The sequence below is a fragment of the Rhinatrema bivittatum genome, chromosome 7 (genome assembly GCF_901001135.1).
Source record: "Rhinatrema bivittatum chromosome 7, aRhiBiv1.1, whole genome shotgun sequence".
NCBI lineage: Eukaryota > Metazoa > Chordata > Amphibia > Gymnophiona > Rhinatrematidae > Rhinatrema > Rhinatrema bivittatum.
The window spans coordinates 29,625,822-29,649,283 of NC_042621.1; the positions used below are offsets into that span (position 1 = coordinate 29,625,822).

Here is a 23,462-nt window from a genome sequence, read left to right on the forward strand (position 1 = left end):
TAAGAGGCATTTAGGACTAGCTTTTATATACTTTTGTCCTACGGACAACCCCCATCTTTGTATGACGTAGAAAAGAAAATTTTGGAATTTTGAGACATAATTTGAGGCTGAGATGGAATCTTAATTTCTTAGTCCACTAGCTCCTTCACATAATTTCCCTCTAACACAGGCTCAAATAATGGTGTCACCAGCGTATTTGCATAGACACAAACCCCTTCTTCAGGATTCCACTGACAAAATGGAGTTTGATACATTCTGAGACCCCCAGACCATCTTTGGCTGCCAGGAGAAACCCTCTCCAACTTGGACCCAATGCTTATTTTTTCACAATTTTAACTTTAAAAAGAGCTCTGGGACTCCCCCAAAATCGATTTTGGCAAAATTCAATCAAGGCTATAAATCCAAGGTGGGAGCTGAGGCAGGCTTTCCCCATCTAGAACCTGCTTTTTAAAAAATTTTTTGTTGCTCAGATCCATTTTTATAAACTTTTAAAAGTTCTTCTGACCTCCGTAAAATCAGGAAATACTTCCTCCATGACACTTCCGGGTTGATGACTCATATGTCAGTTCTCCTGCAAGTTCATTGCACAGACACACTGCCTACTGCTCTACTTCTAATACAGTACCAATGGTTGACCTTGAGCTACAGCCATGGGGTAAGAAACTCTTGTAGCTACTTCTTTTTATTTTCTCTCTCTCAGTCTCTCTCATTACAGCACCATGAAAAAACAAATAAAGTTTTCTTACTGCACTGGCCACAACAATCTCAGGGGCCGATGCAATATGGTGCGCTGAGCCGAGCACACTGTTAACCTGCAGTTGGACGTGGGTACAATAGGTGCTAATCAATCCCGTAATGCAATAAGGGGATTAGCGCATATTCAACGCGCGTCCAACGCGGACATCACATGCAAATGCATGTGAATGAGGCTATTAGGCATTCACTCCCGATGCAAAAAATAAAATGTGCGTCTCGGACACACATTTAACTGTCATCTATTAATGCCTGCCTGGAGCAGGCGTTAATAGCTGTGCACATAAAAAAAAAAGTACAGAAAAAAAACTGCTTCTCTGTACTGCCTCCTACTAATGCAACCCCCTAATTTTAATATTGCATTAAGAGAGCAGGCGCTGACTGTTCAGCGCCTGCTTTCTATGAAACTTTATTGCATCGGCCCCTCAGTGTTAGATTCTAAGCAGCACAGGGAGGGGAGAAGGAGCTCTTACAGCTGCCTGCATTTCTTCTCCATGCAGTAACTTACCCAGTAAGAGAACTGGAAAAAAAAAAACATGCCACATCCCAGCAATGTGTTTTTTTTAGATCCCAGGTTTCAAGTCAGTAGTTAAAAATCATTACCCCTTTATTTCTTTGTTTTAACCCTATCCCCAACCAAACAAAAAATGTGTAAAGGCCGAGGGGTGCCCTACTCTTCTCCCCCTTCCCCTGCCAACACGTTAACATTTTAAAAAGTGCCCCTTTCCCATCCCGCCTCGGCATTGAATGATTTTACTACTGCTGAATCATTAATAAGCTGATTTGCATGACTTGTCAGCTCATAAATGATTTAGCAAATGCAAAACTACACATGCCAAAACATCAAATTCCAAGCAAACAAATTTGCAAAATTTGCCATTTTTACCCATGTGAAGCCATGCAAGCTCTTAGGAAAGGAACTGTATAACCATGTGATTAATTTTGTATGGTGTCAGCTACAGTAAAAGGATTCTAGGAATAAATTGAAATTTAGGGTTAAATAGCCTGCAGTGAAAGATCATGGCTGGTTCCATACCTTAAGGAATTCACCTTGGGGTGAATTTTCAAACCTGCGCACGTGAGTACATGAGCTTACTCCCTCATGCAAACTTATGTTTTCCTGACGCTGGAAATTTAACTCCTGGTCAGAAATAGTGTAAAGAAGTGGAGCTAGAGCTGGTCTATGGGGATGAACCTACAGTTTGTGGTAACAGGATCCTCTACAGGGCATTGGCGTGTATATTGTGGCCACAACCTTTATGAGACAGATTGTGCTCCTGACTCATTTTGTGTGCAAAGATTTTAGGTACACAACTTTTATGCTTGTAACTCGTGTTTTGTTTGCAGAGCACAACCTTTATGCACACAAATCATGTTTTCTGCAACTACAATGTGCAAAATCCATGTTTTATATGCATAAATCATGTTCTGTGCAAGTTATGCATATTGGGGCAGATCTTAAAATATGCGCGCGGGTGTAGATTTGTTCGCGCAACCCGGCACAAACAAATCTATGCTCGATTTTATAACTGTTATAAAATCCAGGGTCGGCGCGCGCAGGGGGGTGCACAATTGTGCAACCTGCGCGAGCCGAGTAGCCTCGGAGGGAACTTTTTTCCGCCCCCCCCCCCCCCCCTACCTTTGTTGAGAAAGTTACGCCTGCTCGAGGCAGGCGTAACTTGCGTGCGCTGGCTGGCCAGGCCTCCGGACCGCCCATTTTTCGAAGCCACGGGACATACGCGCGTCCCGGGGCTTGCGTGCGCCACTGAGCCTATGCAAGATAGGCTCGGCACATGCAGGGGAGGCAGGGGTAGGTTTTCGGGGGTTGCGCGCATATCTTACGCGCGCAACCCTTTGAAAATCTACCCCATTTTTGTGTGCACATTTTCAGGTTAGTGTGCTTTTTTTAAATCCTGATGCATTGGCATATCATTAGCTTACTGTACCAGGAGCTAATTCCTTTTTTAGTGCATGACTAAATAAAATGTGGGCTAAACATTAGTACACGTTTTTTTTACTCATGTCTTATCACATTGGACCCTGAGACAGCAAGCACTGTATTTGGTCAATCAAACCATCATATGGTTGTAGCTTTTACATGTTTATTCACCCTTTTTTGAAAGGGTGAATAAACATGTGGACAAAGGTGAACCGGTAGATGTGGTGTATTTGGATTTTCAGAAGGTGTTCAACAAAGTTCCACATGAGAGGCTTCTAAAAAAACTAAAAAGTCATGGGATAGGAGGTGATGTCCTTTTGTGGATTGCAAGCTGGTTAAAAGACAGGAAACAGAGAGTAGGGATAAATGGTCAGTTTCACAGTGGAAAAAGGTAAACAGTGGAGTGCCTCAGGGATCTGTACTAGGACTGGTGCTTTTTAATATATTTATAAATGATCTGGAAAGGGGTACAACGAGTGAGGTGATCAAATTTGCGGATGACACAAACTTATGCAGAGTAGTTAAATCTCAAGTGGGAAAGGCTAAAGAAGTTAGGGCTGTTCAGTTTGGAGAAGAGATAACAGGGAGTTATGATATAAGTCTACAAAATCATGAAAGGACTTGAACGAGTTAATGTAAATCGGTTATTTACTCTCAGGCCGATATAGTACAGTGCACTCCGATGCACTGCTTTTCTGTGCACCCTCTGACTTAATATCATAGCGATATTAAGTCGGAGGTCCCGAAGAGTAAAAAAAGTAAAAAAAAAAAACAAATTTGAATTCGGCCCGCGGCTCTCAGGCCGAAAACCGGACGCTCAATTTTGCCGGCGTCCGGTTTCCGAGTCTGTAGCTGTCAGTTGGCTCGAGAACCGATGCCGGCAAAATTGAGCGTCGGCTGTCAAACCCGCTGACAGCCGCCGCTCCTGTCAAAAAGGAGGCGCTAGGGACGCGATAGTGTCCCTAGCGCCTCCTTTTCCCCGTTTTTACCGCGCCACCTAATTTGCATAGTGAATCGCGCGCACCGGCAAGGGGCCGGTGCGCGCGTCGGGAGAGCAGGCATGCGTCCGCTCTCCCGCGGACTTTACTGTATTGGCCCGTCTGTCAGATAATAGAAGGACCAGGGGCACTCCATGAAATTAGCAGGTAGCTCATTTAAAACAAATTGAAGAAAATTCTTTTTCACTCAGCACATAGTTAAGCTCTGGAAATTGTTGCCAGAGGATGTAGTTACAGCAGTTAGAGTAACTGGGTTTAAAAAAGGTTTGGATAAGCTCCTAGAGGAAAAATCCATAAACTGCTATGATGGTAATTAATAAGTAATAGTAGCTTGTGATCTGTCTAATGGTTGGATTCTTGCCAGGTACTTGTGACTTGGATTGGCCACTGTTGGAAACAGGATACTGGGCTTGATGGACCCTTGGTCTGACCCAGTGTGCATATCTTATGTTATGTTATGTTATGTTATGTTCTTATGATGCCAATAAACGATATCATATATTGAAACATTTCCTGCTGCTTATTCTGCAGCTTTGTTCTAGCCTACAGCAGGGCCGGATTTAAGCATTTTGCACCTATAGGCAGGGTTGGGGGGTGGGGGACCCTGGAGATCAGAAAGTGAGAGAAGTCCCCTGCCCTGGCTCCCAAAGTGCCATAGAAATGTCCTTTTGAAGTGGACAACTGGAGCAGGATTCTCCTTGGCACAGTTGCACACCTCTTTCGCCTGGGTATTTTGTGCCTTCAAAATTTGGTATCTAGGCAATTACCTCTGTTACCAGTGCCTAAATCCAGGCCTGGCATACAGGTGTCCTACTTCAGGGCTGCAAGCCAGATTAGTTTTCAGGGTACCCCCTTAATGAATATGCATGAGATATATTTGTGCACAACTGAGACAGCGCATGCATATTCATAAGAGAGAGCCTGAAAACAGACTGGTTTCATTCCTTGAAGGCTGGAGTTGGACACCCCTGTTCTAGCCTAGGATAACTGAATATGGCAATCAAATTTTGGGGTTGTCACTTGCCTTTTTTTGTCATTGAGAAGTTTGATACGACTAGATTGGGTGCCTGTACATATTATACCCTCAGTTCCAGAAGGCAGTTCTCTTTGGCATTAACACAAGTATTTAGGAGAGCACCAGCAGTAAATTTAAGAGACTGAGATCATTCCCAATTTGCCCTGGCTTCCGGATGAGGTTCATTCCTGCTGCTGTGTGCACAAAGCAAACTCTTTTGGAGACATTACCCCATGAGGAGCAATCCTGTGCCATGCCAAAGTATTTGAACAGTTTCTGGTTTAACATATGCTTATATATGCTGTGGAAATATGAATAGCTTGAAACATAGAAGATAGCCATGAGATTTGATCTTCCAAAAAATTAGCTTTCTGAAAATTTACTTTATTTTTTTTTACACACATTCCAGTCAAATGCCTATAACACTATTTGTTAGTTATAACCAAATGTTTTTTATTCTGCAGTACTGGTCACGAGCCATACCTTGCGCAGATGGCAGCATTCTGCAATATAGTAACTTGTCGCCAGCATAGCCAGTAACATTATGCACTATTCCTTATCACTGGATGCATCTTGGTTGTGGTGTCACTGATATTCTTGTTTTCTCTCTCTGCTTTACAGAAGTCCATTCAAACCAAAGCGGCCCCATCGAGTGCCCTAGCTACAGTGAAAGCAGCAGTGAGACGAGTTTGCTAGTTTCACCCTTAGTGGTGGCTGGAATAGTGATTGGACTTGTGCTGTTTCTGTCCTGCGTGACCATCATCGTTGGCAGCCTACGCAAGGATGGGCGATTGAGACAGCCCCACCTGAGAACAGATGCTGGATACGGTAAGATGAATACTCCGCCTTCTTGCTGCAATGCTAACATGACCATATCAACAAGAATAAAAAGATTGACGTCATCCAAGCAGAGTCCCTGACTAGATTTAGAATTGACAAGGAATCTGAAGGCAAGCATCTCAGGATATTTCATTGTTAAACTGCTAGAGCATACACATTGTGGCTGCTGATATGAGCAGCAGGAGGCATCTGTCCAGACATTTAACCATTGTGAAGAAGTAAAAATGGTGATGGTTAAATATTGCATCTGCAAACTTAACAAAACAGTGCATTCACTGGCACAAAGGATAGATTGTAAGGATCCTCTAGATAAATAAATAAATGATCCAAACCCATGGACTAGAAAGAAAGAAAATTATAGTGAAAGTGAATGAATGATCATATAAAATGGGGAAAAATCCTCTAAATAAATGCCATTTCTCATAACCATGAACAAGAAAGCTCATGCATCAAAGAAAATATATTCCCCCCCAAGTTCTTTATTCTGACTACTGCAGCATTCACCTTTGAAGATAGCTGAAGTAAAGATATGAGAAGGCATGTTGCTAACTCTGTTGCCGTTTCAGGCCCTCTCCAGAAAGAGCTCACTTAAGAACATAAGAACATAAGAAAATGCCATACTGGGTCAGACCAAGGGTCCATCAAGCCCAGCATCCTGTTTCCAACAGTGGCCAATCCAGGCCATAAGAACCTGGCAAGTACCCAAAAACTAAGTCTATTCCATGTAACCATTGCTAATGGCAGTGGCTATTCTCTAAGTGAACTTAATAGCAGGTAATGGACTTCTCCTCCAAGAACTTATCCAATCCTTTTTTAAACACAGCTATACTAACTGCACGAACCACATTCTCTGGCAACAAATTCCAGAGTTTAATTGTGCGTTGAGTAAAAAAAGAACTTTCTCCGATTAGTTTTAAATGTGCCCCATGCTAACTTCATGGAGTGTCCCCTAGTCTTTCTACTATCCGAAAGAGTAAATAATCGATTCACATCTACCCGTTCTAGACCTCTCATGATTTTAAACACCTCTATCATATCCCCCCTCAGTCGTCTCTTCTCCAAGCTGAAAAGTCCTAACCTCTTTAGTCTTTCCTCATAGGGGAGTTGTTCCATTCCCCTTATCATTTTGGTAGCCCTTCTCTGTACCTTCTCCATCGCAATTATATCTTTTTTGAGATGCGGCGACCAGAATTGTACACAGTATTCAAGGTGCGGTCTCACCATGGAGCGATACAGAGGCATTATGACATTTTCCGTTTTATTCATCATTCCTTTTCTAATAATTCCCAACATTCTGTTTGCTTTTTTGACTGCCGCAGCACACTGAACCGACGATTTCAATGTGTTATCCACTATGACACCTAGATCTCTTTCTTGGGTTGTAGCACCTAATATGGAACCTAACATCGTGTAATTATAGCATGGGTTATTTTTCCCTATATGCATCACCTTGCACTTATCCACATTAAATTTCATCTGCCATTTGGATGCCCAATTTTCCAGTCTCACAAGGTCTTCCTGCAATTTATCACAATCTGCTTGTGATTTAACTACTCTGAACAATTTTGTGTCATCTGCAAATTTGATTATCTCACTCGTCGTATTTCTTTCCAGGTCATTTATAAATATATTGAACAGTAAGGGTCCCAATACAGATCCCTGAGGCACTCCACTGTCCACTCCCTTCCACTGAGAAAATTGCCCATTTAATCCTACTCTCTGTTTCCTGTCTTTTAGCCAGTTTGCAATCCACGAAAGGACATCGCCACCTATCCCATGACTTTTTACTTTTCCTAGAAGCCTCTCATGAGGAACTTTGTCAAACGCCTTCTGAAAATCCAAGTATACTATATCTACCAGTTCACCTTTATCCACATGTTTATTAACTCCTTCAAAAAAGTGAAGCAGATTTGTGAGGCAAGACTTGCCCTGGGTAAAGCCATGCTGACTTTGTTCCATTAAACCATGTCTTTCTATATGTTCTGTGATTTTGATGTTTAGAACACTTTCCACTATTTTTCCTGGCACTGAAGTCAGGCTAACCGGTCTGTAGTTTCCCGGATCGCCCCTGGAGCCCTTTTTAAATATTGGGGTTACATTTGCTATCCTCCAGTCTTCAGGTACAATGGATGATTTTAATGATAAGTTACAAATTTTTACTAATAGGTCTGAAATTTCATTTTTTAGTTCCTTCAGAACTCTGGGGTGTATACCATCCGGTCCAGGTGATTTACTACTCTTCAGTTTGTCAATCAGGCCTACCACATCTTCTAGGTTCACCGTGATTTGATTCATTCCATCTGAATCATTACCCATGAAAACCTTCTCCATTACGGGTACCTCCCCAACATCCTCTTCAGTAAACACCGAAGCAAAGAAATCATTTAATCTTTCCGCGATGACCTTATCTTCTCTAAGTGCCCCTTTAACCCCTCGATCATCTAACGGTCCAACTGACTCCCTCACAGGCTTTCTGCTTCGGATATATTTTAAAAAGTTTTTACTGTGAGTTTTTGCCTCTACAGCCAACTTCTTTTCAAATTCTCTCTTAGCCTGTCTTATCAATGTCTTACATTTAACTTGCCAATGTTTATGCTTTATCCTATTTTCTTCTGTTGGATCCTTCTTCCAATTTTTGAATGAAGATCTTTTGGCTAAAATAGCTTCTTTCACCTCCCCTTTTAACCATGCCGGTAATCGTTTTGCCTTCTTTCCACCTTTCTTAATGTGTGGAATACATCTGGACTGTGCTTCTAGAATGGTATTTTTTAACAATGACCACGCCTCTTGGACATTTTTTTACTTTTGTAGCTGCTCCTTTCAGTTTTTTTCTAACAATTTTTCTCATTTTATCAAAGTTTCCCTTTTGAAAGTTTAGCACGAGAGCCTTGGATTTGCACACTGTTCCTTTTCCAGTCATTAAATCAAATTTGATCATATTATGATCACTATTGCCAAGTGGCCCCACCACCGTTACCTCTCTCACCAAGTCCTGTGCTCCACTGAGAATTAGATCTAAAATTGCTCCCTCTCTCGTCGGTTCCTGAACCAATTGCTCCATAAAGCTATCATTTATTCCATCCAGGAACTTTATCTCTCTAGCGTGACCCGATGATACATTTACCCAGTCTATATTGGGGTAATTGAAGTCTCCCATTATTACTGCACTACCAATTTGGTTAGCTTCCCTAATTTCTCTTAGCATTTCACTGTCCATCTCACCATCTTGACCAGGTGGACGGTAGTATACCCCTATCACTGTAGTCTTCCCTGATACACAAGGGATTTCTACCCATAAAGATTCAATTTTGTATTTAGTCTCATGCAGGATGTTTATCCTGTTGGACTCTATGCCATCCCGGACATAAAGCGCCACACCTCCTCCCGGCTGCTCCTCTCTGTCATTGCGATATAATTTGTACCCCGGTATAGCACTGTCCCATTGGTTATCCTCTTTCCACCATGTCTCTGAGATGCCAATTAAGTCTATGTCATCATTTACTGCTATACATTCTAATTCTCCCATCTTACTTCTTAGACTTCTGGCATTAGCATACAAACATTTCAAAGTTTGTTTTTTGTTTGTATTTTTATTCTGCTTTTTAATTGATAGGGATAAGTTAGAATTTTTTAGCTCAGGTGAGTTTTTAGTTACAGGCACTTGGACTACTTTTCTAATTATTGGAACCTCTCTGTTGGGATGCCCTAATTCTAATGCATCATTAGTATCCTTTAAAGATACCTCTCTCCGAACCATGCGCTGCTGAGCGACTGTCGGCTTTCCCCTTTGTTCTAGTTTAAAAGCTGCTCTATCTCCTTTTTAAAGGTTAGCGCCAGCAGTCTGGTTCCACCCTGGTTAAGGTGGAGCCCATCCCTTCGGAAGAGACTCTTTTTTGTTTTGCTGTAATTATTATTTGATTATGGTTATGATTCTGGTTCTGTTATTTATATAACACAAAACCTTTCCCAATATTACCTTGTAAGTGGTCATAAGATCATACAATGCAATAATATTCCACCTCATCAAACAAACATAATTATATTAAATACTAGCAGTACCCGGCCACGCGTTGCAGTGGCAGAGTCAGGTTCTTTACCCTCCCTCCCCCTTCCCCTTGCTCATTTACCTCAGTCACTCATCCTCCTCCCCTTGGTCACTCACCCCCCCTTCCCTCCCCTGTCCCCACTCCAACTCTCTCCCCTCACACTCACCTCCCCCCTCATTCTCCCTCCCCTCACTGTCACCTCCCCCCAGTGCCGGTGCAAGGGGATTAGGCGCCCTAGGCGAGCCTTCTCACTTGCGCCCCCCCCCCCCCATTGCCCCGCCACCCTCCGGTCTTGGCCCCGATTCCTACTCATTCTCGATCACGCCCGCTGACTGTGTGGTTTTCTGGGTCGCGAGCAGGTTGAGCACTGCTTGCGGCCCGCCAAATCTCCACTCCTCTTTGCCCTCACTTGCGGCCCCATATGGCTCGCACCCAGTGGTGCACCAAGGGTCTCCGGCGCCCGGGGGCCAATGCATTTGTGTGCCTCTCCAGCATCCCCCCGTAATCCTTCTTGTACTAATGCTTAAGGTCACAGAAAATCAGTGGCATCTCTATACAGAAGAATTTGGGGGGGGAAGCCAACATGACATTTCTTCATCACACCCACCTCTATAGCATGGATCCTGCTTTAAAACTGGTTATAAAAAAAGTGTTAATAAAAAAGTCCAAAGGGTCTTCTGCGTAATTTTAAAAAGCTGGCCAGTTTCACACTTCAAGTATATTATAAAATTATTTTGATAGCCTCATTCAACTAATTCTATATGACTATGAAAGTGAAGTCTGGAATATATAGGAAGGGACAGAATGTCAATACAAATCCTGCACCTCCAGGTCTGTAACTCTGTGCATCCACTGAAATTCCCCCAAACAATGGAGCTTGGATGTTTCCCTTACAGCTCATCATACTAAAAGATATTTTCAAATTCTGGTGTCACCTCACAGTAACAGCAGCACAAACACCTTCCACTGCCAGGCACATTGGTGTAGATTTTTAAAAACAGCACGATCGCGTACTTTTGTTTGCGCAGCAGGCGCATACAAAAGTACGCTGGATTTTATAAGATACGCGCATAGCCGTGCGTATCCTCTAAAATCCTGGATCGGCGCGCGCAAGGCTGCCGATTTTGGGCAGCCGGCGCGCGCTGAGCCGCGCAGCCTGCCTCCGTTTCCTCCGAGGCCGCTCCGAAATCGGAGCGGCCTCGGAGGGAACTCTCTTTCGCCCTCCCCTCACCTTCCCCTCCCTTCCTCTACCTAACCCACCCCCCCGGCCCTATCTAACCCCCCCCTTACCGTTGTCCGTAGATTTACGCCTGCGAGAAGCAGACGTAAATCTACTCGCGCCAGCATTCTGCTGGCGCGAGTAGATTTACGTCTGCATGGTCCAGGCCTCCGACCCAGGGGCTGGTCCGGAGGCCTGGACCATGCCCCCGGGCCAGCGCTACACCCCCGGTCCCGCCCCCGAAACGCAGCGTCATCGGGTCCCGCCCCCCCCAACACGCCCCCTTCCGAAAACCCCGGGACCTACGCACGTCCCGGGGCTCTGCGCGTGCCGGCGGCCTATGGAAAATAGGCGCGCCGGTGCGCAAGGCCCTACTCGCGTAAATACGCCCGGATTTACGCGAGCAAGGCTTTTAAAATCTGCCCCATTGTGAACTAACACAAAACCCCGCAAAAAAGACACTCAAAATCTATACTGCAGTCCCATCATAACATAACAGTAATAACACCAAGAACTCAAACAACAATAACCCTACCTGTGAATAAGCAAGGGTAAATATTACACTGGGTCCTAGAATATCAATACACCACCTACTGAGGAAACAAAACAAACCCAATTGCTATAGATCCCTATACAGACACTACATACTAGCTGAATCTCTCATCATGGTCACACACACAGAGCAGAGACAGACCCTCACCAAATACAGAATACAAAACAAAGGAGCACAAATTAGAAAAAACTGAAATGGAAACCCCAAGAAGCCAGACTCTGTTTATTAATAATGGAAAAACAGAACCACCATTCCTCATCAAACAATAAAATCAAGAAACATAAAGCATCAGTTATAATAGTAAAACCATACTAATAAAAGAATATTTTAAAACTACTGATAAATAGAATTTCTATTAATTAAAATCATATACATTTTTTACAATTTCCCAAACACCAATAAAATATTTCAATACAGCACATATATCAAAAAACACCCAATAATTAAAACTAAAGGATTTTAAAAAACCCCTGCTGTCCATGCATGGGAGCTCTTGATTTCCAGTCACCCTGATGTCCAGGATTAGGAGGTTATCCTCTCTCTCTCACACACATACTCACATGTCCATTCTCTCTCACACATACACTGTCACATACATACATTCATGCTCTTATACCCACCATAACATCTCGCTCTCACAGACACTGACACACTCTCAGGGTGTAAGACACTCTCTCCCCAACACCCCCCCCCCACACACACACACACTCTTACTCCCCTGGATTTTCTCATACACACTCATGCTCTCACTCTCACTGGCTCTCTCACATACATACAAACACACACACCCAGGCAAGCTCCCAATCATTCTCACACAAACACACACACATAGGCAAGCTCCCAGTCATTCTCACACTGACCCCCAGGCAGGCTCCCATTCATTTTCACACCACACCCTCCCCATCCCCCAGGCATGCACACATTCATTCTCACACATACAGACCCCCAGGCAGGCACCAATTCATTCACACACACACATGCACCACACACAGGCAGGCACCAATTCTCTCACATACAAACCCCAGGAAGACACCCATTCATTCTCATACACACATACACCCCCGGGCTGACTCCCATTCATACACATGCACACACTAAAGGCAGACCCCTCTCTTTCTTTTGCCAGCAACCTCAAATCCTCTCTCATTCCTCTGCTGCCACTGTCACTGCTGCCGCGTGACTAATGGGGAGGTGCTGATTGCTGCTACTGGCACTGAAGCCCATTCTGCTGCCTCCTCTCTGCAGGCCCCGTGGGCTTCCACTTCCTCCATGCTGATCTCCTACATTGTGAGATCCGCATAGAGAAAGTGCTACTCTTGCACATTCCCAAAGATTACAATGTGCCAATCAGTAAAAAGTTGTTTGTTTTTTTTTACTTTGCTGTCTGATCTTAGTTTTCTAATGGGTTGGTCACAGGATTTTTTTTCCACCTTTCCTTTCTTATTTTTTTTTGCCAATTCCTTTTATATTGTCTTTTTTTCTATTTCTTTTCTCTCCATCTGTCTTCTTCCCTCAAACACACAGTCAGGTTCTCATTCTCACATGCTTTCTCTCTCTCTCACACACACACAGGCTCTTACTGTCACATGCTCTCTCTCATACAATCATTCATACACAAGGTCTCTCACTGTCACATGCTGTCTGACTCGCACACACAGGCTCTCTCTCACTCCCACATGCTGTCTTGCTCAAGCACAGGCTCTCACTGTAACATGCTCTCTCTCATACAATCATTCATACACACAGCTTCTCACTCCCACATGCTGTCTTGCTCAAGCACGGGCTCTCACTGTCACATGCTGTCTCTCTCAAACACACACAGGCTCTCACATGTTGTCTCTGCATTGTATAGCAGTAAATGATGACATAGACTTAATTGGCATCTCAGAGACATGGTGGAAAGAGGATAACCAATGGGACAGTGCTATACCGGGGTACAAATTATATCGCAATGACAGAGAGGAGCAGTCGGGAGGAGGTGTGGCGCTTTATGTCCGGGATGGCATAGAGTCCAACAGGATAAACATCCTGCATGAGACTAAATACAAAATTGAATCTTTATGGGTAGAAATCCCTTGTGTATCAGGGAAGACTACAGTGATAGGGATATACTACCGTCCACCTGGTCAAGATGGTGAGATGGACAGTGAAATGCTAAAAGAAATTAGGGAAGCTAACCAAATTGGTAGTACAGTAATAATGGGAGACTTCAATTACCCCAATATAGACTGGGTAAATGTATCATCGGGTCACGCTAGAGAGATAACGTTCCTGGATGGAATAAATGATAGCTTTATGGAGCAATTGGTTCAGGAACCGACGAGAGAGGGAGCAATTTTAGATCTAATTCTCAGTGGAGCACAGGACTTGGTGAGAGAGGTAACGGTGGTGGGGCCGCTTGGCAATAGTGATCATAATATGATCAAATTTGATTTAATGACTGGAAAAGGGACAGTTGCAAATCCAAGGCTCTCGTGCTAAACTTTCAAAAGGGAAACTTTGATAAAATGAGAAAAATTGTTAGAAAAAAACTGAAAGGAGCAGCTACAAAAGTAAAAAATGTCCAAGAGGCGTGGTCATTGTTAAAAAATACCATTCTAGAAGCACAGTCCAGATGTATTCCACACATTAAGAAAGGTGGAAAGAAGGCAAAACGATTACCGGCATGGTTAAAAGGGGAGGTGAAAGAAGCTATTTTAGCCAAAAGATCTTCATTCAAAAATTGGAAGAAGGATCCAACAGAAGAAAATAGGATAAAGCATAAACATTGGCAAGTTAAATGTAAGACATTGATAAGACAGGCTAAGAGAGAATTTGAAAAGAAGTTGGCTGTAGAGGAAAAAACTCACAGTAAAAACTTTTTTAAATATATCCGAAGCAGAAAGCCTGTGAGGGAGTCAGTTGGACCGTTAGATGATCGAGGGGTTAAAGGGGCACTTAGAGAAGATAAGGCCATCGCGGAAAGATTAAATGATTTCTTTGCTTCGGTATTTACTGAAGAGGATGTTGGGGAGGTACCCGTAATGGAGAAGGTTTTCATGGGTAATGATTCAGATGGACTGAATCAAATCACGGTGAACCTAGAAGATGTGGTAGGCCTGATTGACAAACTGAAGAGTAGTAAATCACCTGGACCGGATGGTATACACCCCAGAGTTCTGAAGGAACTAAAAAATGAAATTTCAGACCTATTAGTAAAAATTTGTAACTTATCATTAAAATCATCCATTGTACCTGAAGACTGAAGGATAGCAAATGTAACCCCAATATTTAAAAAGGGCTCCAGGGGCGATCCGGGAAACTACAGACCGGTTAGCCTGACTTCAGTGCCAGGAAAAATAGTGGAAAGTGTTCTAAACATCAAAATCACAGAACATATAGAAAGACATGGTTTAATGGAACAAAGTCAGCATGGCTTTACCCAGGGCAAGTCTTGCCTCACAAATCTGCTTCACTTTTTTGAAGGAGTTAATAAACATGTGGATAAAGGTGAACCGGTAGATATAGTATACTTGGATTTTCAGAAGGCGTTTGACAAAGTTCCTCATGAGAGGCTTCTAGGAAAAGTAAAAAGTCATGGGATAGGTGGCGATGTCCTTTCGTGGATTGCAAACTGGCTAAAAGACAGGAAACAGACAGTAGGATTAAATGGGCAATTTTCTCAGTGGAAGGGAGTGGACAGTGGAGTGCCTCAGGGATCTGTATTGGGACCCTTACTGTTCAATATATTTATAAATGATCTGGAAAGAAATACGACGAGTGAGATAATCAAATTTGCAGATGACACAAAATTGTTCAGAGTAGTTAAATCACAAGCAGATTGTGATAAATTGCAGGAAGACCTTGTGAGACTGGAAAATTGGGCATCCAAATGGCAGATGAAATTTAATGTGGATAAGTGCAAGGTGATGCATATAGGGAAAAATAACCCATGCTATAATTACACGATGTTAGGTTCCATATTAGGTGCTACAACCCAAGAAAGAGATCTAGGTGTCATAGTGGATAACACATTGAAATCGTCGGTTCAGTGTGCTGCGGAAGTCAAAAAAGCAAACAGAATGTTGGGAATTATTAGAAAAGGAATGATGAATAAAACGGAAAATGTCATAATGCCTCTGTATCGCTCCATGGTGAGACCGCACCTTGAATACTGTGTACAATTCTGGTCGCCGCATCTCAAAAAAGATATAATTGCGATGGAGAAGGTACAGAGAAGGGCTACCAAAATGATAAGGGGAATGGAACAACTCCCCTATGAGGAAAGACTAAAGAGGTTAGGACTTTTCAGCTTGGAGAAGAGACGACTGAGGGGGGATATGATAGAGGTGTTTAAAATCATGAGAGGTCTAGAACGGGTAGATGTGAATCGGTTATTTACTCTTTCGGATAGTAGAAAGACAAGGGGACACTCCATGAAGTTAGCATGGGGCACATTTAAAACTAATCGGAGAAAGTTCTTTTTTACTCAACGCACAATTAAACTCTGGAATTTGTTGCCAGAGAATGTGGTTCGTGCAGTTAGTATAGCTATGTTTAAAAAAGGATTGGATAAGTTCTTGGAGGAGAAGTCCATTACCTGCTATTAAGTTCACTTAGAGAATAGCCACTGCCATTAGCAATGGTTACATGGAATAGACTTAGTTTTTGGGTACTTGCCAGGTTCTTATGGCCTGGATTGGCCACTGTTGGAAACAGGATGCTGGGCTTGATGGACCCTTGGTCTGACCCAGTATGTCATTTTCTTATGTTCTTATGTTCTTATTCAGGTCCTCACTCCCACACACAGTCTCTCAACTCTCACACACAGTCTCTCAACTCATCTCATCTCACACGCTCTACAGATCCTCAGCCTCTCTCTCACCTCTGGGCCGCCTCTTCACGGGCCGTTGCAGGATGGGCTCTGCAGCGGCCCTGGTCTTCTCGGGCCACCCGCGATATGGGATTCGTGGCGGCCCGTAAGCGCTGCTCCTCTTCTGTACGTGGCTGATGCTCCTCCTCCTTCCGGCACGCGGCTGATGCTCCTCCTCCTTCTGGTACGCTGCTAATGCTCCTCTTCCAGCACGTGGCTGATGCTCCTCCTCCTCCTTCCTGCCCATGCAGCTCCTTCAACATTTTTCTTCTGGGTCCGCGGGGGCAGGAAGGAGGAGGAGTATTTGCAGGCTTAGATGCGACCTTTTTCTTCGGGCCGTGGTGACGTGAGGTCCACCACGGCCCTGCCGATCTTCGGCGGCCATATGAGCCTTCTTGTCGGCCACCAGTGGCTCGGCGCCCTAGCTGTTCGCCTAGTGCTTCCACCGGCCCTGCCTCCCCCCGCCTACTGCCTACCCTTCAGATCAGAAAACATTTGTCTTTCTATTTCTGTGGGAACCCCCCCACCCCAAAAAAAACAAACCCAATCCCAACCATTTAAATCAAATAATAACACCACCCCTGCCCCCCCCCCCCAAGACCTGGGAAATTAAAATTGTTGGTGCTACATGTGGTCTGTCCCTGGGCGTCTGTGCGCGTTATGTAGCCAAATAGGGGAGTGCCTAACCAATTTTGCACTCCCAAATTTGTTTTGTGGTCTGGGGAGGGCTATTTTGGTGCGTTCCCGAGATCGTGCAAGTTTAGTGTATGTATTTGTGTGTGAACCTCCCCCTTCCCCCAAAAAACACCCTATGAGAAACATTCTCTTAAACTAGCCACCCCACACTCTCCTGCCCCCCCCTCCCCCAGCCCTGCGAAAAACAGTAACCCACCCCCCTGCCCCCCCCAGAGTTGCCAAATGAATGAAACCTGCTCCCCCTTGTGACCCCTCCCCAAGATGTTCACAATAAATTCATTACAACCCCCCACCCTCCAGACCCCCCTGAGACCTGATAAAAATGTCAGTCGGTGGAGCGGGGGTTCAGGAGTGGTCCGGGAGCGATGTATTGGCGTTGGTCCGTCAGCTGCGAGCACTGAAACGGGTTCCGACGGCCCTTTCCCCTTACTATGTCAGTGGGGTGGAGCAATGGCAATGGTAGGTCCTCTGACATAGTAAGGGCAAAGGGCTGCCGGCTGCCAGTCCTGAAAATGGCGCTGATGGGCCCTTGCCCTTACTATGTCACATGGGCTACTGCCACCATTGGTGTCCCCGAGTGGCATAGTAAGGGAAAGGGCCATCGGCGCCATGTTCATTGCTGGCAGCCGACGGCCGTAGTGCAGGAGATGTGTCCCGGACTGGTCCGGGCCCCCCGCTGGAGCCTCCCGGACTTCTGTCAGGTTTTGTGTGTGTTGTGAGGGCCTGGGAAGTAAATACATTTGGCATGTGTGTGGGAGGTGTGAGGAGGGTGTGAGGAAGGTGGGTTTGTGTGTGTTGGGAGGCTGTGGGATGTAAATCAATTTGGCATCTGTGTGGGGGGTGTGAGGAGGGTGGTGGGTGTATTTTATCTGTAAAGGAAATAGTTATCTTCCGGAGAAAAAAGTGCATGAATGTGTTAAAATGGAAGTGAAACATGGACCTGGACTGGCGAAATGATTAGTGTAGCGTGTGTTAGTGTAAGGTGTAACAGATGGCACTTACGTCCAGCAGATGTCGCTGTTTTCCCGAAAAAATCTTTAAACATATTTTACCTGTCACAGGTGTGACATATCTGTAATGTAAGTACAGAAGAACCTTCCCGTATGCGAAATGAAGGTTGTGTCCAAATTTGAAAGCAATCAGTTCAGTGGTTTCTGAGATTAGCGATTTTGTACAAACTATTTAACATTTTTATTTATATAGATTAGATAGACCATCATACTAGGCATCAGAGAAAATGTTAGAATATATTATACTTTCTTCCACCTTATATATAATCATTGGTCTGATACAGTGCACCAAATAATTTTTTTTGTTTTAGTATTACAAATAAGATATCATTTATAAGAATACAATATAGTTAAAACTTATCATTCAAAAACTTATCGTATGATTTCACAAAACGTAGTGGAAATAGTAGTAAACGTCAAATAGCTACCGTGGAAATATGTTTTCAGGAAACGCCGACACGTCACATAAGATAATTGATTCCAGAAATCAGAAGCGGCTACTGACAAAGTATATTTATGAATCTCAGATAGATGAACCTGATGTCCATTTATTTTATTGTATTTATTGCCTTATTTTAAAATATTTAATTGCTCGCCATCCCACAGAAGTGCCCCAAAGCAAGATACAAGCACAAAGTAATCCAGTAATATAAAAAACACATAAAAAAAAGGAAGAATAACACTATAAATACTTTACAAACACCCGGAACAGTGCCAGTCAAATGATACAAACTGAACAAAAATACAGTCACCCAATAATCCAATAATCCAAAAGCAAAATAAAGTTACAGTAAAGCAAATAAGCATGAACTAACCCTCACAAGACACAGAGGTTTGAGCATGCTACCATTTAAGTGAACTGCAGCAGAGAAAAAATGGAGGACAAATGTAGATGTGTAATATTAGCCACCAGCCCAGGAAACATAGAATGAAATTGAAAAGATTGTCAGACCTCTTAGTGTGAAGGCACTAAAATGACCATTGAGGAGGGAGATCACGTGATGTGGTGAGCTGGGAGGACGCTCGCTCTCCAGCTCCAGGGCCCATCCCACCAACCGCGAGTCATCCGGCCTCGTTTTCTTCCCTACGGTGGACAAAACCTACACACCGGGAAGCGCCTATGTCCATAGTCCGCTATATGAACAAATTAAGCTCCCCGATGGCGACAAAAGGAGGACGCAGAGAGAAAGAAAAGTCGGCAGCGGCCTCTCACAAGATGGCGACCGCTGGGAACGGGGAATCCCCTTCGACTTCCCCGGGGCTCACCATTGTGGATATCAAAGCGGCAATAAGTGAAGCCCTCGATGATAAACTAAACCACATTACCAACCAACTCGGAGAAATGAAGGAAACGCTGGGTGAACTCCTACCTCGACTCGAACATATCGAGAACAGGGTTTCCAGCGTGGAGGATGACGCACTTCAGACAGAGCGGAAAATGGCCGCCGCAGAGAAACAAATCAAATTACTAAATGCCAAATTAGAAGAACTGGAAAACCGATCGCACCGAGACAACCTCTGTTTCTTAGGTTTCCCGGAGAGCGTGGATGACAGATCTCTCTGCACGTTGCTAGAATGTGGCTCCCTGAATCTTTACTCCTACCGCATCTACAGGGCAAGCTAGTCGTCGAGCGGGCTCACAGGCTAGGAGCCAGGAAAGAAGGCCAAACCCGCCCCCGTTTGGTAATAGCCAAAATACTAAACTCGGCTCATAAAGGCGAGGTATGGAGGGCTTCCCGGGGGAAAAGGGAGCTGTGTTATAAAAATCACCCAATCCGAATCTTTCAGGATTTTTCCGCGGCAGTGTCGGAAGCGAGAAGAGGCTTTTCCAACGTATGCACCGGCCTTCACAATAAGGGCGTGAAGTTCTCTCTCCTTTTTCCAGCTCGCCTCCGCGTGTGGTATGCGGACCAGGTTACTGTGTATGAGACCCCGGAGGACGCGAAAAAATTTTTGGATCGGCTGCCGGCAGACCCTGGACTGTGAGTACCTCAGGACAGACCCATTCTTATAAACTGGAAGTCCATCAATATACCCATATACTGGGGGGGCCAGCATGGCAGGGGCTGCCGGCTCCACGTGCTGGGGGGGAAAAGGTATTGAGGCCTATGTTTAATGACACTTAGCACCAACGGAGGGGCGGGGGCGCCCTTTAATACCGTCTTGGGACTTTTCCCACAAAGGACGCGCAGCCTGGCAAGAAAACGATCAGCAGCCATGGCGTATGGCGGAGTAGTGGGCTAATTTAGTCCCGGAAGGTGTTTTTTATGGGGAGACCGACGGTGAGCGCCACGGTTCCTTTCTCATCTTCTTTTTGCCCCATTCGGCAGTTTTTGTTTTTGGGGCTGATGATCGGGATTACCCAGACCCTCTTACGCCCTGCTGGCGCGCTCGTGATGCGCTCCCCCTGACGAACATGCATTTGGATTACAAACTGAAACCGGCAAGTTTTCACAGCCACATCTGTTTTCGCTTTTAAGCCGACAATAAAGGGATTTTCAAGTGACTAAGGCCTACCAGCCCGAGGAGGACCGGATGAATAATTGTACAGTAGACACTCCTGGCTGGTGGGATGTGGACCCTGGTCACATGCAACCGGATCTCTAGGCCTCTTGTTTTGGCAGGAGGCAAAAAATGACTGGTTCAGTTTTTTCGGGGGAATGTGGGAGGGGGGACGTGGGGGGTATCGAAGACAGCCCTGGTTTCTCTATAAAGGTAGCCCTAGGAGTGCTGGAGCGGTAGACTTACACTTATTTTCTGCCGGATATTCTGTGTGGTGGTTGCGTGCTACGCTATGCACATTTGTGTTCCCTTGGGATGTAACTGTTCTGTTTTGGGGGGGGGGGGGTCAGGCTGGGGACCCACCCTCGACTTATTACCAGAACCCACCACGGTTCTCCACCCACGACCCCATGTGATTGATGGTCAGGTTAATTTCTTGGAATATAAATGGGCTGGGAACCCCTGTAAAACGGAAAAAAGTTCTGACACATTTGAAACATCTCCACGCGGATATTGCTTGCATACAGGAGACACACCTTTCTGCATCTGAAAGCTTAAAGCTCCAAAGAGATTGGGTGGGCACTTGTGTGTCAGCGCCGGCGCAACACCGTAAGGGTGGAGTTGCTATCCTAATCAGCAAAAATGTTAATATGCAGATCTCTCAGATGGTACCTGACTTGGAGGGTAGATATTTAATTGTCGTGGGCACTCTGAATAATAGACCGGTTACTATCTGTACTATTTACGGACCGAATGTTTATAACCAAAACTTTTTTCAGAACATATGTAACTTACTGTTAACCCACACTCAGGGCACGCTGTATGTTACAGGAGACTTCAACTGTGTTCATGATGCCTCCTTAGATAGAAGTGTGCCCTTGTTAAAGTCCCCGGGGAAACAGTTGAAGGGCGTGGCTTTCCTGTGCCAGCAACTCCAGCTTCTGGATGTCTGGAGAACCCTACACCCCACAGAAAGGGACTACACCCACATTTCACGCTCTCACCACACACTCTCCCGTATTGATTATTTATTTATTTATTTATTTTTAATTTTTATATACCGAAGTTCTAGTAGGGACTACAAATCACTCCGGTTTACATAAAACGAAGAACTGCTCAACAGATAGCGGAGCTTTACATGGAACCGTATAACATATGGAACAGTATAACTGGTTGACAATTTAACATAGTGCTAAATAAAGTGATAATATTTTAACTGGTAATAAATAAATAAATATAATATTTTATATAAGAAGTATAACTAATTATATCTATATAACTATATATATAACTGATTATATCCTTATGTCTCAATCGGACTTTTTTGATGTAGCACAGGCGAGTATTGAGCCCCTAGCAATATCTGACCACTCTCCGATCTCGATATCGACTCCCTCACAACTCCCACATTCCACTAGGATATGGCGCTTTCCATCTTTTCTTAAGGATGATGCCCGATTTGGGAAGTTTTTGAAGGACAGATGGAAAGACTTTGCTGCAAATAACCGGCAACACGCCCAGACTCCCCATCTGTTCTGGGAAACCGCAAAAGTGGTACTCAGAGGTGATATCATATCATATGTCTCCACTCGGAAAAAACAGATCAACAAATCTATCCTGGAGTTGGAACCCAAACTCGCCCAGGCCAAAAAGGCACTTATACATCAGAACACCCCTGATCATCGGAAGTCTTTTTACAGTATTTTAGGGCGCTTAAACACCTTATTAGACAGTAGAGCGCAGGCTTATTTATGGAAGGGCCAACAACACCTTTTTCAATATGGTAATAAACCCAGTCGGTTGATGGCCAATCTTACTAAAGCTCAGCGATCTCGGTCGTTTATTACAAATTTGCGCAAGCCCAATGGCGAGCTGACGGCCAAGGAAACGGAGATTTGTGAAATCTTTAGGCAGTTTTTCAGCACCTTGTACACTCCGGAGACTGGAGACGAAGGGGATGTGTGGGAGGACTTTTTTCGGGATGTAGCGATACCCACCCTTACGGCTTCCCACGGGCGTTCCTGAATGGCCCGCTCCAAACCTACGAAATTGCGCAGACTATTTCTGCAGCCCAGGCAGGAAAATCCCCCGGGCCGGACAGGTATTCGTATGACTTTTATAAAATACTGTCCTCTTACATCTGCGACCCCTTGACAAGTTACTTTAGGGAGGGCCTTAGGTCCGGTAGTTTTCCAACTCATTTTAACACGGCGCACATTATAGTGCTTCCCAAACCAGGCAAGGACCATACGTGCCCCTCCTCTTTTAGACCCATCTCATTATTAAATTGCGATCTAAAGATTCTCGCAAAAGTTTTGGCTGAGAGGTTAAAACTTGTGCTCTCTACCCTGGTTTCCCACACCCAAACAGGCTTTGTCAAGGGCCGAAAGCCCAATGTGACTATTGTAAAACTTCTTACAGCTATGACGATCTGCCAACACCAAGACATACCGGCCCTCATCGCAGGTTTTGACGCAGAAAAAGCTTTTGACCGGGTGGGGTGGATGTACCTTTTTTCGGTCTTACAAAGATTTGGGATCAAAGGTGATTTTTTACAGTATCTATCTTTATTATACACAAACCCCATCTCAAAAGTTTTTGTAAATAATAGCTTGTCTGCGGGGGTGCCCATTCGCCGAGGGGTTCGACAGGGCTGCCCCCTTTCCCCGTTGCTGTATATTCTGGCCTTGGACCCATTATTGCGGAAAATCGAAGGTTGTCCACAGATAAAGGGTTTCGGGGGCCCGAGGTATATTTTTAAAATAGCAGCCTTCGCTGATGATATGATGGTATTTTTGATGCAGCCTCAACGTTCCCTCCCGGTAGTACTGGATGTTTTACGTCACTATGGCCGTTTTGCGGGCCTCAAGATAAACTACGCTAAATCTGAGGCTCTTGATGTCACTGGGACTTTACGTCCCACTTGGGGTAGGGATTTTCCCCTGCGATGGGCCGACGAGTCCCTAACGTATTTAGGCTTAAAAATCCCCTGTCGGGTGGTGGATTTCTATCAGGCAAATGTACGGGCCCTTCTGGTGA

At 44.5% G+C, this 23,462-nt stretch overlaps 1 protein-coding gene across 1 annotated transcript in view; it reads left to right on the forward strand.

Annotated features, from left to right (window-relative positions):
* Positions 1-493: 493 nt before the first annotated feature.
* Positions 494-23,462, forward strand: part of BEAN1 (brain expressed associated with NEDD4 1) — a 98,021-nt gene continuing 75,052 nt past the window's right edge. Inside the window, exons 1-2 of the mRNA XM_029608180.1 lie at positions 494-655; positions 5,327-5,533. Of these exons, the coding sequence (XP_029464040.1) occupies positions 628-655; positions 5,327-5,533 (235 nt within the window). The 5' untranslated portion in view covers positions 494-627. The remainder of the gene's footprint in view (positions 656-5,326; positions 5,534-23,462) is intronic.